The 14,465-nt window shown below is 58.1% G+C and overlaps 1 protein-coding gene across 3 annotated transcripts in view; it reads right to left on the bottom strand.

Annotated features, from left to right (window-relative positions):
* Positions 1–14,164, bottom strand: part of FBLN1 (fibulin 1) — an 80,411-nt gene extending 66,247 nt beyond the window's left edge. For 2 of the 3 annotated variants that reach the window (XR_010835969.1, XM_059081663.2), the window contains exon 1: positions 14,056–14,164. Coding sequence is in view for 2 of the 3 variants with exons in the window: in XM_059081663.2 (XP_058937646.1) it covers positions 14,056–14,137 (82 nt within the window). In the remaining variant the exon portion in view is untranslated. The remainder of the gene's footprint in view (positions 1–14,055) is intronic. The other variant, XM_059081662.2, reaches the window with a different exon arrangement.
* Positions 14,165–14,465: the final 301 nt, after the last annotated feature.

Here is a 14,465-nt window from a genome sequence, read left to right as displayed (position 1 = left end):
GAGCACAGGCTCCAGACGCGCAGGCTCAGTAGCTGTGGTTCATGGGCTTAGCTGCTCCGCGGCATGTGGGATCCTCCCGGACTGGGGCACGAACCCGTGTCCCCTGCATCGGCAGGCGGACTCTCAACCACTGCGCCACCAGGGAAGCCCCGGGCATTTCTTGAACCAGGAGGAGGAAGGGCCTTGCCAGGTCCCCCGACGATGCCAACCTCAGCCCCACCCGCCGCCGGGGGAGCTCGGAGCGGAAGGTGCGCTGCTGCACGCTCGCTCTCTCGGGTTCCCCCAGGCTGGCAATAAGGGTGACAGTCCACCCCAGAGCAAAGTCTGCTGGTCCACTGCCAACCGGCCGCTCAGCCCGACCCGACCTCCGCTGCCCCCCTCCACACGTCCCAACGATGCCATCTGGTGAACGTGGGAGGCACCGTGGGCTGGGGCTCAGATATAATTGGCATCACCGGCTTCCCGGCATCAAACAGCGAGGTCCCTCGTGAGGGAGAGCCTCTTGGTTACCCGGCTGACCTCCAGGGGTCCCGCTCATTCATTCGTTCCTTCCTTCGTTCTCGCTCCAACTGATTCTAAGGGAAGCATTCACGAAATGCAGGACCTGACCTGTCACAGATAAAACATGGCCTGTGGTTCACCCCCAAGACCACTGTGACCCAGCCACGTGGCCGGGCAGAGGCCGATGTCCCCTGTGCTGTACCCCTTCACCCCAATCCCAGCCGGGCCCGCCTAGCTCTCCCGCCCAGTCTCACCCCTTGGTTGCGGCTCTCACAGCCCCTCCGGCCCCTGCCCAACGCCCCACCTGCCCACCAGCCCGGCCTGGAGCAAACTCACAATTGACAACATCTGTCTGCCTCGCCCTCCCCCCCACCCCATGCAGAGCTAGGCCTCCCTCTCCCACAGCCAGCCCTCAGCAGCTGCAGGGGTGAGTAGGAGGGGTGTCAGCTTTGGAGCCGAACAGGCGTGGGCTCCAATCCCAGCTCCAACGCCTTCTTGCTCTGTGACCCGAGGCAGGACATTTCACCTCTCTAAGCCACAGCTTCCCGGACGGCAAAACGGGGCTCACGATACCTTCTGAAGGTGGTTGAGGAGATGGATAAAGCTTATAAAGTTCCGAGCGCACAGGCAGCCCCAGCAAACAGTGGCTGGATTACACGTGGAAGGAACAAAGGGAATTTGCTCGCCGTTGCCGGTGAAGAATGGGGGACCCAAGGCCCCGTCTCGGGGTGGAGAATGGCCCAGGGATGAGTGGCGGCCCCTCGACCTCCCTCAACCCCGAGAAAGGCAAGCACAGGCGAAGCGCGGACCCCTGGGGCTGGCTCGGCGGGGCGAGAGCTTTGTGCCCAAGCTGTAGATTCCCACTGGGGAGCCTGGAGCACTTTGAACCTTATTCTCGGAAGGACAATGAAATCTGACATCCTTCGCTCCATCCAGAAACGTGGAACATCCCCGGAGTGCCCCAAGCAGCCATAAAGCTGGAACTCCCAGTGGCTGGGGTCAGCACACCCTCCTTGGGCAGGACGCGCCCCCTCTCCAGCCAGGGGGAAGTTCCTGCCCTGCCAATCCGAGGGGCCACGGGGCACCCACGGCCAGGCTGGAGGGTGACGCAGCAGAGGTCAGAGCAGACAGGACAGCACCGTCCTCGTCGTAACAGCCGGACACGTGAGGATCCCCGCAGAGACAGCCCGTCCACTCACCACCTCTCACCCCCTCCAATTCCTTTTTTATGCCACTGTGCCAGGCACGAGGCGTCACACCGTTGTAGAGAAGTAGCATCGTCTCCAACCCACTCCCCCCTCTCTGGGCGCCTATGTTCCTTCCGATGTTTCACCGTGGGAACAAACAGCTCTGGGTTGAGCATCTTGATCTGTCAACCTTGTCTTCAGATTCTAACGTTGAGTATGACGGTCGGGTTCTATGGGCCATTGTTTATCTTTCCTTATGTCCCGTAGGACAACGGTTATATATGCAGCCTCGGTTGAAATTACTTTGGGGAACTCACTTTCCCATGATCGTTGTTTTTGGAAGCTGAATACCCAACATTGAAAGGAATCCTTCTTTTAATTTTTTTTACTGTTGATGACATTATACTAAGTGAAACCAGTCACAAAAGGGCAAACAAAAGCACTGTATGTTGCCACTTATATGAAGTCCTGAAAACAGTCAAATCCGTGGAGACAGAAAGCAGAATGGGGGATGCCAGGGGCGGGGGGAGGAGGGGGAGGGGGAGTTAGTGTTGAACGCGGACTGAGTTTGCATTTGGGGCGATGAAAGGTTCTGGAGATGGTGGTGGTGACGGTTGCGCAACAATGTGAGTGAATGTGCTTCACGCCGCTGAGCTGAACACTTAAAAAGAGCCGAAATGGGGGCTTCCCTGGTGGCGCAGTGGTTGAGAATCCGCCTGCCGATGCAGAGGACACGGGTTCATTCCCCGGTCCGGGAAGATCCCACATGCTGCGGAGCGGCTGGGCCCGTGAGCCATGGCCGCTGAGCCTGCGCGTCCGGAGCCTGTGCTCCGCAACGGGAGAGGCCACAGCAGTGAGAGGCCCGCGTACCGAAAAAAAAAAAAAAAAAAAAAAAAAAAAAAGAACTGAAATGGTCAACTGTACGTTAGGCGTATTTTTAAATTTTTCAATTGAGTATAGTGGATTTACAATGTGTTAATTTCTGCTGCACAGCAAAGTGATTCAGTTATACATATATATACACTGTTTTAACATATTCTTTTCCATTATGGTTTATCATAGGATATTGAATCTAGTTCTCTGTGCTATACGGTAGGACCTTGTTGTGTATCCATTCTATAGATAATAGCTCACATTGCTGTGCGTATTTTAAAAATGCATTTTAAAAATTGAGCTTTTGTGTACCATTTTGTAGCACCCTTCATTAGGAAAGGAATTGTACCTTCTGCCGATTAAGTCACTTGCCATTTTCAATCGATGTTGTTTTCATGCACTAATCTGAATAGCGGCAAAGAGGATTAATTTGGGAAACTGTATTTTACAACATCCCTGCATAGCAGTTTGGTAGAGAATGCCATGTTTTCCAAGGCAAGCTATGAGACCTCAAATGGGAATGGTGAAAATGTTAATTGAAAAGTAAATTGTGGGACTTTCCTGGTGGCGCAGTGGTTAAGAATCCGCCCGCCAGTGCAGGGGACACGGGTTCGAGCCCTGGTCCGGGAAGATCCCACATGCCGCGGAGCAACTCATCCCGTGCGCCACAACTACTGAGCCTGAGCTCTAGAGCCCGCGTGCCACAACTACTGAGCCTGCGTGCCACAACTACTGAAGCTTGTGCGCCTAGAGCCCGTGCTCCACAAAAAGAGAAGCCACAACAATGAGAAGCCCGCACACCGCAACGAAGCCCCTGCTCCCACAGCTACAGAAAGCCCACGCGCAGCAAGGAAGGCCCAATGCAGCCATATATATATATATATATATATATATATATATATATATATATATATATATAAAGGAAATTGTAACTTTGTAACCAAAATCAAGATGATTTAAAAGTTTAAAAACAGAACAAAAATCCCCCGGGATCGTCTCTCCCCCATGCACCTGGGGCAGTGGCCAGCGGAGGGTGGGACGGGTGGAGGAGAGGTAGAAAGACCGGAAGTTCAGACCTGCCCTGGCTTTGACCTCCTGCATCGCTGCGGACACCGCGGCTTGTTCACTGTACCTGGGGGGTTGGGTCACCTCTCAGTTCTGCCCCGTCGCCAAACCGGGGGTGACCTGAAGCCCAAAGAGGCGCCTCTCTCCTGTCCCCACTTGTGGACGTGTCCGCCAACGCCCACCCTCAGCCCGTGCAGCTCGTCACAGCCCAATGCGGCAGCTTCTCAGTGCCGGTCCGCCACTCCCAGACTAGGGGGGAGCGGCTGGGTCAAGTGACTGTCACCTGGGAGTGTGACAAGTCCTTTGGCAGGTGGGGCCGAGGAGCAGAGGAGGCCGCTCACTGCCCGAGCCCAGGGGAGATGGGAGGGAAGGCTTCAGTGGAAGGGGAAAGAGGGAGCGGGGTTGCAGGCTGTGGCCCCAGTCTCTGACACAGGGCACGTGGCTGGGCTGGGCGAGGGGGCAAGAAGACAACCGAGGTGTCACCCCACCTGACGCCACACCTCGCTGGTGCCAAGGGTTTCACAGCGGCTGACGGCATCAGACCAACCAAGCCCACCAGCAGACCCCCGGCAGCACCTCCCAAAGGGCGTAAAACCGAGGAAACCTCAGGCACGGACCCCGCCATGTCTGAGCGGCCGTCCTGAATCATGTCACGAAAGCAACCTGGAGCGACAAGGCCATCACTGTTTCTTCCGTCCCCAACCCCGGGGGTGCTGTCACCTACCCACACCCACCACGCGCTTACTGGTCACTCAACACCCGTCCTTAAGAGGCTGTAGGGGGCTTCCCTGGAGGCGCAGTGGCTGAGAGCCCGCCTGCCGATGCAGGGGACACAGGTTCGTGCCCCGGTCCGGGAGGATCCCACGTGCCGCGGAGCGGCTGGGCCCGTGAGCCGCGGCCGCTGAGCCTGCGCGTCCGGAGCCTGTGCTCCGCAACGGGAGAGGCCGCAACGGTGAGAGGCCCGTGTACCACAAAAAAAATAAAAAAATAAAAAATTAAAAAAAAAGAGGCCGTAGGTGCTGTTAAGAGAGAAGCGGGGCTTCAGGCGAGTCTGGAATCTTCTCCTGCAGATCCTTTCCCTCTCTGAGAAGACACTTCAGCAGGGCAGTTTTCATCTCTGGTCCCTGTTAATCTGACTAGATGAGATCCACAAAGACAAAATTCCTTGTCCTTCCAAAACCTGGGGTATTAAAATGCCCTCCATGTATATGAAATGCTGAGATATGAGATGGTGGTTGGTTAGCTCTCTATTTGGTTTTATTTTAATGCCCTCATTTGGAAAAATAAAGGGTTGACACAAGGTTCATGGCCCATCTGCTCCACGGCACTGCCTAAAGCTGTAGCAAAACGTTGGAGGGGGTCCCCGCGGTGTCCAGGACCCGCATGACTGGGAAGCCTGAGATGCAGTGAGATGCCAACAGGAAATTCCAACCCAACAGACCCACGCAAGCCTCGGCCCACACCCCCAGCCCCTGCGGGGCCCCCCACCTCACGAGCCTGGTGAGCCAGCAGATGCCCCTCTTAGGACCCTTCCATGTGCCAGGCTCTGAGCTTGGGGCCAGGGATGCAGAGTCATGTCCGCAGGGAGATGACAAGCAACTGTCACCTGGGGTGTCCCAGTGCTTCTGTACGACTGGGATAAGGACAGACCCACCTCCCCTCCTCAAGGCCCCAAGACCTCTCCAGGAGGAAGCAGGGTGTGCTGAGTCTGCTCTTATGGCTCCAGGCCCTGTCCTCAGCACGAGAATGGCTGGTGCCCTCACACCCCCTGACACCAGCACCCGGCACAGAGAGACGGGGTCTCAGATAGAACACCAGCTAAAAGGAGGCAGCAGGAGACAAGGACCAGAAGACACATCTCTGGGAAGGCGACAAGCAGCAGCTTCTACACTGCTCCCTCCAGGCAGCTCACAGTGACCTCCTGGATCAAGCCCAGTGGACATGTGGGCCGTCCTCCCCCTGCCCGCATCTCTACAGCATCCCCCCCCGCGGGACCCAACTCCCCTGGTTCTCCTCTCACCTCGCAGACCATGTATGCACACCTGTCAAGTGTCCTCCGCACCCCGCTTTTGGAAACTGAAGCTCTGCCAGGCTGGGTGGTCCCAGGTCCCCCCTCTCCTCCGGCTAGCTCGTTCACACCCACACCAGTACAAAGGTCCTCTCCTCCAGGAAGTCCTCCCTCACTGCACCTCCCAACACACACACGTGCACACATGCGAACATGGGGCAGACACGTTTCCTTTCTTTCGTGGTTTCTTTGCTCCCCGAACTTCCCAGCTAAAATTAGCACAAGTAATTAACCGAGGGTGTACTTGTGCCACGAGGGCTGGACAGGAGTCTCATTCTGCATATGCTGCCCCACAGCCGGTCCAGAGCCAGCACACAGTAAATGTCCGGGAAGGAACGAATGGACGAATGATCTCATGTGATCCTAGCAACTCTTTGACACAGGGGACGGGAAGAGAGGAAGCAAGTTGCCCGAGAGGCCACGGGACAAACACAGAGGCGGCACTAGAACCTGGCTGTGACTCTAAAGTCCACACCCACCCACCGTAAAACCAAAGGAGACAGTGGCTACCCCCCGAGGCTGGACTTAACAAACCGGAGACTTTTCAGTTAGAAAAGTGACGCGGTTAGTTCAGTGTCCTGCTTAAGAATACAATGTGAGAGCCAAGCTGCCTGTGTTCGAATCCTGGCGCTGTCACTTAGCAGCTGTGTGTCCACAGGCGTGCTGCCTGGCCTCTCTATGCCTGGGTGGGGTGGGTCTCACACCAATAGTGGAAAATGGAGATAATGACAGGTGTGGCGCGATGGGTTTCAGAGAGCGGTCTTAATGTCAAAACGAGCGGCGCACGTAGGTAACAAAACTTCCCGTGCATTTCACTCCAGCAGGCAACACAATCCAAAAGGAAAAATAGGTTCAAGAAAAATACTGGCTCGGGCTTCCCTGGCGGCACAGTGGTTGAGAGTCCGCCTGCCGATGCAGGGGACGCGGGTTCGTGCCCCGGTCCGGGAGGATCCCACGTGCCGCGGAGCGGCTGGGCCCGTGAGCCATGGCCTCTGCGCCTGCGCGTCCGGAGCCTGTGCTCCGCAACGGGAGAGGCCGCAGCGGTGAGAGGCCCGCGTACTGCAAAAAAAAAACAAAAAATACTGGCTCAAAAAAAAAAAAAGAAAGAAAGAAAAATACTAGCTCAGCCCATTAGCATAAAAACACTGAGAGCTAGCATCTAAAAACCAGTCCTGGCAATGTCCCAGCTCCCACCCACGGTCTGGGGACCCCCCCCCAGGGGGTGCCACTTTGCTGTTCCTCCTCCTCAAACTGCCCGGGAGGGCTCAGTGCCGTGGCCCCTTGTCCTCTCCCCCCACTGCCCCCACCTCCCTGGGTGGCCTCATCCAGCCTCCCCTATCCGCCGAGACTTCCACACTTCTGTCTGCAGCCTGGTCTCACCCATGAGCTCAGGCTCCACCCGGAAGTCTAATAGGAAACTTAAGGTTTCCACACAGGACTCTGACCGCCCCCCCACCCCTGCCCAGCTTCTCCGCCTCAGTAATTAGCAGTCATCATGCATCCAGAGGCTGGAGCCCAAATAACTGGGCCAGCCTGAATCGTTCCAATTCCCTCCCCCTCCACATCCAAGCCCTCAGAGAGTCCTGTCCACGCTACCTCCCAAATGCCCTAGATCTGTCCACTTCCCTCCGGCCCGCAGATCCCTCCCCACACCCCACCAGGGCATCTTTGGCCCTGGACCCTGCAGGAGCCTCCCCCCAGCTTACGCCACCTCCATTCTGGTCTCCCTATAATCCATCCACCATGCAGCACAGAGGGACTTCTAGAAGTGAGTCAAGGAATGTCACTCCCCTTGCTGAAGATCCTCCAGCGCCTTCCCCGAGCATCTAGGATAAAATCCACAGTCCACACCCTGATTTTTGGGCCCAGCCTCTCCGCGGCATGTGGGATCTTCCCGGACCGGGGCGCGAACCCGCGTCCCCTGCATCGGCAGGCGGATTCTCAACCACTGCGCCACCAGGGAAGCCCACACACCCTGATTTTTAAGGCCCTGCATGACTGCCTTGCCCCTCCCGCCTTGGCCACCCTCTCGGGCACACCCCCCTCCCCCCCCTTCACACCACCTCTCCAGTCCCTCTGGTACACCTGGTCCCACCTGGGGGCCTCTGTGCAGGCTGTCCCCTTTGCCCAAACGCTCTTCCCCAGGTCTTTTTTCACAGACGGCTCCTCGCCACTCACATCTGAGCCCAAGTATCACTTGCTCTCACTCGCTCCCCCGTCCCCGACACCCACTTGGGAGCCACCCGTGTCCCACTGTCACGTGTGTTACAGTCACTGCGGCACGGATGCCCACGATACCTTTCGTTAGTGCATCTGTTTCTGTGTTTACTCTTAGTGTGTGTGTTGGGTTCAGCGGTGGCCCCTAGAAAGATGTGTCCACGTCCTGACCCCTGGAACCTGTGCCCGTGACCTTATTTGGAATAAGGATCTTTGTAGATGGAATGAAGTATCTCAAGATGAGATCATCCTGGATTATCCAGGTGAGCCCTAAGTCCCACGAAAGTGTCCTTAGAGACGCACAGAGGAGATGCAGGAGGAGGCCACGTGAAGATGGAGGCAGACTGGAGGGCTGCAGCCTCAAGCCAAGGAGTTCTGGGCGCCCCCAGGAGCTGGAGGGGCAAGAACGGCGCCTCCCCCAGAGCCGTGGAGGAAGGGAAGCCCTCAGACACCTTGATATCTGACTGCTGGCCTCCGGGACAGCGAGAGGGTTAAACTTCTGCTGTTTTAAGCTACTAGGGTGCAACAATTCAGCCCAGAGCCACAGGAAGCTCAGCAGTACACAAGCTCCAGGATGCAAGGACCTTATCTGGCCTGTGTCCCTGGGGCCGCTTCCACGACCTGACTCCTCAACGAGCGACCTGACTCCTCAACGAGCGTTTGTTGACTCACTGGATGCACAAGCTGACGCACGATGGCTGCGTAACAAACAGCTCCTCGGGGGCCACACCAGGCTCAAAGGAGACACTTGGGAAATGTCTGCTGAGTAAAACTGAAAAGCAGCCTACAAAGGACACCACTTTGCAGCTAAGTGACCTTAGACAAGCCACTTCCCCCTTCTGGGCCTCAGTTTCCTCACCTATGCAAAGGGAGTGGGTCAGCTGATCGTCGATTTCCGTATCCCCGACAGACAAACCATTCCCCCCGGAATTCTGCTCGAGTACCCATCACAAAACCCGCCCTGGGCCCCATCGGACCCACGGCTGGTTCTTTGGTTTGTACATCTTTGATACAAACCACAAAGAGTAAGATCCCAGTGGATCCAGACCCGTCTCTTCTGGTATTCCGAGTGGCCTGAAACTGGCCACGCACGTAGCGGCACACATCACGAACGCTTCACTGGGGGAAAAGAAGGCTCTGGGCCCCTGGCCTCGGGAAGGACTAACCGGGCGCCCTTGCCCATTGGATCCCCCAGGAAGTCGGGGACAGAGCTGGGCGGGAACCTGGTTTCCAGACTCCTGGCCCCGGCCGTGTCGGCCCAGCGCTCTGGCAACAAGTTTCCTTGGCAAGGCCTGTGGCGGTGTCCCCATGGATTAAGCAGGAACATGACTTAAACAACTTCCAGGGCTGTTCTCTTTAGAGGCTGGGCCTGCCCTGCCGTGTCCAGGACCCAAGACCAGGCAAGAGTACTCTCCTTTACAGAGGTGCCAGGAAAGGGGCGACTCTCTATCCTGAGGGTGGCTCTGGACCGCTCCCGGCATCCTGAGGCCACAGCCAGCCAACCCCTGCAGGGGGATGAGCATTACAGGCTCTGGTGCTTTGGGGGGGCTCCTAGGCGCCACTCCAGATGGCAGGGAGGAGGTCCTGACTCAGGCCATACCTGAGGGACAGATGCGACCAAGCCAGACCCTGGGCTGGACGGCCCGGCCAGCACAGGACGGGCTCATCCACAGATCTGAACCAAGACGGGTGCTGTCGTCTGGGGGGCCACCTCCTGTCAAGCCAGCTGCGAGCCCCTCAAGGGCCCAGGCTGTGGCTCCCACCTCTGTGGTCCCCACCCCCCGTCAGCCCCCATGGAAAACGCCTGTTCTTTCGAAGGAGCCCCTCGTACACACAGCCCTCGTTTCCGGCACTGAAGTGCCCGTCCAGCCGAGAGGTTAGGAGCACGGGGTCCCGAGTCCGCTATTTACCACATCGTCCTGAGCGAGGACTGGTTGCCAGGCCTGGATTTTAAATGCCCAAGATCACAGTGTTTTTACGCTCATGGGCTGAGCCAGTATTTTTCTTGAACCTATTCTTCCTTTCGGAACCCGTTGCCCCGCTAGAGTATACGCTCTGGGTCTTAGTTTACATGCCTGTAAAGTGGAAATAACAGTAGTACCTACTTCATGGGGCTGTCCAGAAGGACTAAGTTAGTGACTGAATGTAAAAGACCTCAATTCTCAGAATTTCCTAGGGCAGAGAGTTTTCATTCTGTTTTTAAAGAAACAGAGCAGAGAGCGTGTGGGAGTCTCTCGAATCACTTTCAGGGCTGGGACCAGTCTCCTAACCCTGGTCAAGTGCTGACCCCCCGGCAACGGGTGGGTTGGTGTAGGACCCTCCTGTCCCAGCCTCTGTTATGACCAGCCTGAGGCTTCAAGGCAGCGACCAGTGGAAAGAGTGCGGCCCGCAAAGCGCAGCCTCCTGTCCAGCCATGCCTGCTACGAGCTGGAGGACTTGGCCTCAGCGCCGCACCCTCTCAGCTCTGAGCTCCCCCCCTCCAGGCTGAAGGGTCTCTGGTCCCAGGAAAGTTGACATAATGGGTGCCCCCCACCCCGTTTCGTTATCTGGACACATTTGAGACCATTACAGGGAAACTGGAACCATGTGAAGCCTGCAAAAGCATTGTTAATGAAATTGTTATAATCTGATGTTTTGCAAAAGAAAAACCTCTTATTATGTAAAACATACTGGCAAAATACTCCCTATTAGAACTGTTTTCCTGCAGAGCTGCTCCACCCGCTGTGCTCACTGCTCAGAGCTCCACGTTCAGAGGAATGGGGGGGAGGTGTGGGCAGGGTGTTGGGGAGGGGGCTGCTGGGAAAGGTGCCAGGCGAGGCGTTCTTCCCCAAGCGTGAGGAGGGGGCAGAACTCCTAGAAGTCCCACGTTCTCTCTCACCTTCCGGACCTTTGTCCATGCTGTTCTCTCTGCCTGGGACGCCCTCCCCACCCTCCTCCCAGCCTTCCTTCTGTTCCTTCACATCCCAGTTTGCATGCTGCTTCTTCCGGGAAGTCTTCCCTAACTCACTCCCAGTTGGAGTTGGTTTGTAATTGTTCACTTTTCTGGATCTCCCGGGAGACGTGCCCCGTGAGCAGAAGGGCCAGGTCTCTCTTCCTCCTTGCCGTAACCCCAAGACCTAGAACTGTGTCTGGCACAGAGCTGGTCCTCAGCAGATATTTCACGTACAGATGACCGAACGCCTAAGGAGGCCAGCTGAGGCCACTTTGCATGACCTTTACCAACACGGCTTTGGCACTCAACAGCTGCCGCAGGTTCTGTGGCCCTGCTGGGCCTCCTTCCCAGCTCCTGGCTGCGGAAATGCAGTTTTAGGAGTGCAATCTTGGGGAAAAGGATACTGTCCTATCCTACTCTAGGAAGGGGACATCACAAATAACAGATAATAATAATACAGCTACCACGACAGGCATCGTCCTATGTTCTCTCCCTCAATCCTCCAGCCAAACTAAAAAGTTGGTCTCTGTTATCTCCATTTTACAAATGAGAAAACCACCAGATAAGCCCGTGGTTCTTTCCTGAGGGATGACAGGCAAAGATGTTTGCAGTCCCACAAACGCTCCTGGCAGCCTGCTGGGTCCCAACGGTGAGTCACAGCCCCCCCTCCCCACATCAGAGGTGGCCAATGAGCCCAAGTTGGGCGTGGCCTTGGGGAGTGCCTGGAGGGGTCGTGACCCAGAGCTGTGGCTCCGCAGGAGAGGCCCTGGCACTGCACCCTCAGGGATCACTGTCTCACGCTCCAGCAGACCCATCAGCCTGTCCAGCCCCCGCCACCCAACTGGGAAACTTCTAGGAGAGGCAGCGGTGCCGCCACGTGTTTCCAAGCCGAGTCCCCTCTCCCCTTTGTTCTCCTCCCAGCGATGTTCTCTGTAATCAGTCAGGAAGGCTGCCCGGCTGGAGCCAGAGGCCAAGAAGTCTTGGAGAAAACACAACCGTCTTTCCCAACACCGTCCTCCTCTCTTCTCCCACCCACCCTGGCTCTCAGGAAAACCCAGCTGGACAGATGGATACAGGGCAGACTGCTGGTTCCAGCTCTGCCCCCGCACGAAAGTCCAGCCCCCTTCTGCGTTTCCGTGGCCAGGTCACCAAATGGGTTTCAGCAGATTAGCTAAAAGGCTCACCATCGAGGCCTTTTCCATGATCACTTTTAAACTGCATGTTTCCTCTTGGACCCCCCCACAGCTCTACAGAGGGTGGGGACAGTGTCACCCTCGGCCTTACAAGGCTTCAGGGAACCTTACAGCTTCCGAGTTTGCAGAGGCACAGAAAGGAACCGGGCAATTTTCTAACTCTCTCTCCCCAAACCATACTAAACTTGTTGAAACTCAAAAGAGGGACCTCCCCAAAGAGACAAAGGACCACAGCATTCTCATCAGTGTACAATTAAGGTTTCCTTTATACACTTCAAGTTAGGACCTTCTCTATGAAGAAGATGGTTGTAAACCATCAGTCAGGCTTCAGCCTAGCAAGTCTCGGTGCTCCTTCAAAGCTGGACGTGGCAGGCTGCAGGGGACCCTTCTCAAACAGTAGGCAGAAAAGAACAGCAATGGAGTATCTGGGGACTCGGGCTCAGGAAAGTTCAACTAAGCTTTCTCTCTGCGCCTCAGTTTCCTTGGGTGTAAAATACAGGAGGTTCCGGGGCCCCTTCCATTTCCAACAGGAGACTTGTGTGGCCCCCAGTCTAAGGCCCCTCTGGGCTTTCACTTCAGCCAGGGGTCACCAGAATTCCCTTCTTTCCCTGCCTGCCTGACCAGCTCCTGTGCAAACGCCATCTCCTCCAGGAAGCCTCCCGTAAGCCCCAGGGCCTGGGATGGCTCTTGCTGTCAATGCTGAGCCCTGCACCAACCCCCCACCATGAGATGTCCCCCCCCCAGACATGCCCAGGATGGAGCCGATGCCTGGAACAGCCAGAGCTCCATGAAGGTCTGCTGCAGGGAGCCACTGAGCCAAGAAACCTCTGCATAGCTTCTCCCCCCACCCCACCCCCCACCACCGTCAGCCTCTCCAGGAATCCCTGAATCCTGGCAAAGCATTAGCTGCGACCAATGACCTTTGACAGGGGTGGAGGGTGGTCCCCAGAGTTTAAAAGAAACTCAACTAAGCCAGAGATAAAGAATCTGGGATGCCAAGGGTGGGGGGGCTCTTATCTGGGCCTGGCCCCAGGAAGGCTGGCCTGGCTAATGACTGATGAGCCACGGGTCAGCAGAGAGGTCAGAGGTCATGGCTGTGATCGGCGGGGCCTTGTGGTCACCCCTGAGGAGCTAGGCCTTGAGGATTAAGGAAGAAAGGATGAGCCGGGTGCCTGCCAGCCCAGTGCTGTCTGTCCCAGGGCTGGGAGCTCCGGGCCACGGGTCTGCTGGTGGAGACCCCCTAGCAACCCTCCGCCACCAGGTGGCTGGGTTTGGAGGTGGCCTGTCCCCAGCCACAACTGAGTCTGGAGGCTGGCAGAACCCCGCGTCTTGGGGTCCTCGGTGTCTCAGGTGGGCAGGCAGGGGTCTCCGCACACACAGCCATGGCCCTGAACACCTTCAGCCCACTCCCCTCCTCTCTGCTTTCTTCATGTCCGCCCCCTACCCCACGACTGCTTTTGTCTCTTGGGCAAACTACTGTCCCCACTGCCCAGCAAGCTGGGCACCACAGCGCCTGCGCAGGGGTGGAGGTGGGGTCAGTGGGGACAGGTACGCCAGGGGCGCTCCAGGTGCAAGGCGCAGGTACAGGGTGGTGCAAGGTGTGGGGGGGGGGGGTCCCTGGCAACCACCAGCCAGCCTTCCCCTCCCCCAGCCCGCACCCTGGCCCCAGGGGGTGGGTGGGCGCTAGGGTGGGCAGGGTGGATGCGAGAGGGCCGGCAGGAGGATGTGTCTGCAGGGATCCGTCTTTAAAACAAATCCCCACGTCAGCGAGGTGATCAGGACCAAAGCCAGGAGACGGGTCGGGGTGGGGGGGCGGGGAGAGCGTCGCCGGGGCCTGGCGGCAGCGCAGCACAAACGCCCCGAGGGCCGCGGAGGGGCGCCGCTCCGGTCGACGCTCCCGGGCGCCGGCAGCTCCAAAAGTCGCACGGGACGCGGGTCCGGGCGGTCGGGGTGCCGGGGAGTCAGTAACGCGGGGGACGTGGGCTCGGGGCGCTCCCTCCCCCCGCCCCGCGCCCCTACCTTGGGCCGCCAGCAGCGAGAGGCCGCCGAGCAGCAGCAGCAGCCACAGCGGGGCCCGGCGCGACGGGGCGGCGCGCTCCATGGGCGGCGGGCGGCGGGCGGACAAAGGCGCGGGGCGCGGGGCGCGGGGCGCGGCTCCGGGCGCGGGGCGCGGGCAGCGCGGGCAGCGCGGGCTCCGAGCTCCAGCCGAGCCTCCGCAGCCGACGCAGGGCCCCGGCCGCGCGGTTCAATTATCCCGCCCCGGAGGAGGGCGCGGCGGAGGCGGGGCCGCGGGGCGCCCGCTCCCCTCCCCCCTCGACCGCTCCCCGCCCGGGACCTCCGGGGCCCTCCCTCCTGGCACCCCAGGCCCGAGGGGCGCGCAGGCCCACGGCCGGGCTGGGAGCAGCGACCCCGGACTTCTCCCTGGTGGG

Source organism: Kogia breviceps, chromosome 12, assembly GCF_026419965.1.
Source record: "Kogia breviceps isolate mKogBre1 chromosome 12, mKogBre1 haplotype 1, whole genome shotgun sequence".
Lineage (NCBI taxonomy): Eukaryota > Metazoa > Chordata > Mammalia > Artiodactyla > Physeteridae > Kogia > Kogia breviceps.
The sequence above is the reverse complement of the archived record's forward strand: the minus strand, read 5'-3'. Positions and strand labels throughout refer to the sequence as shown.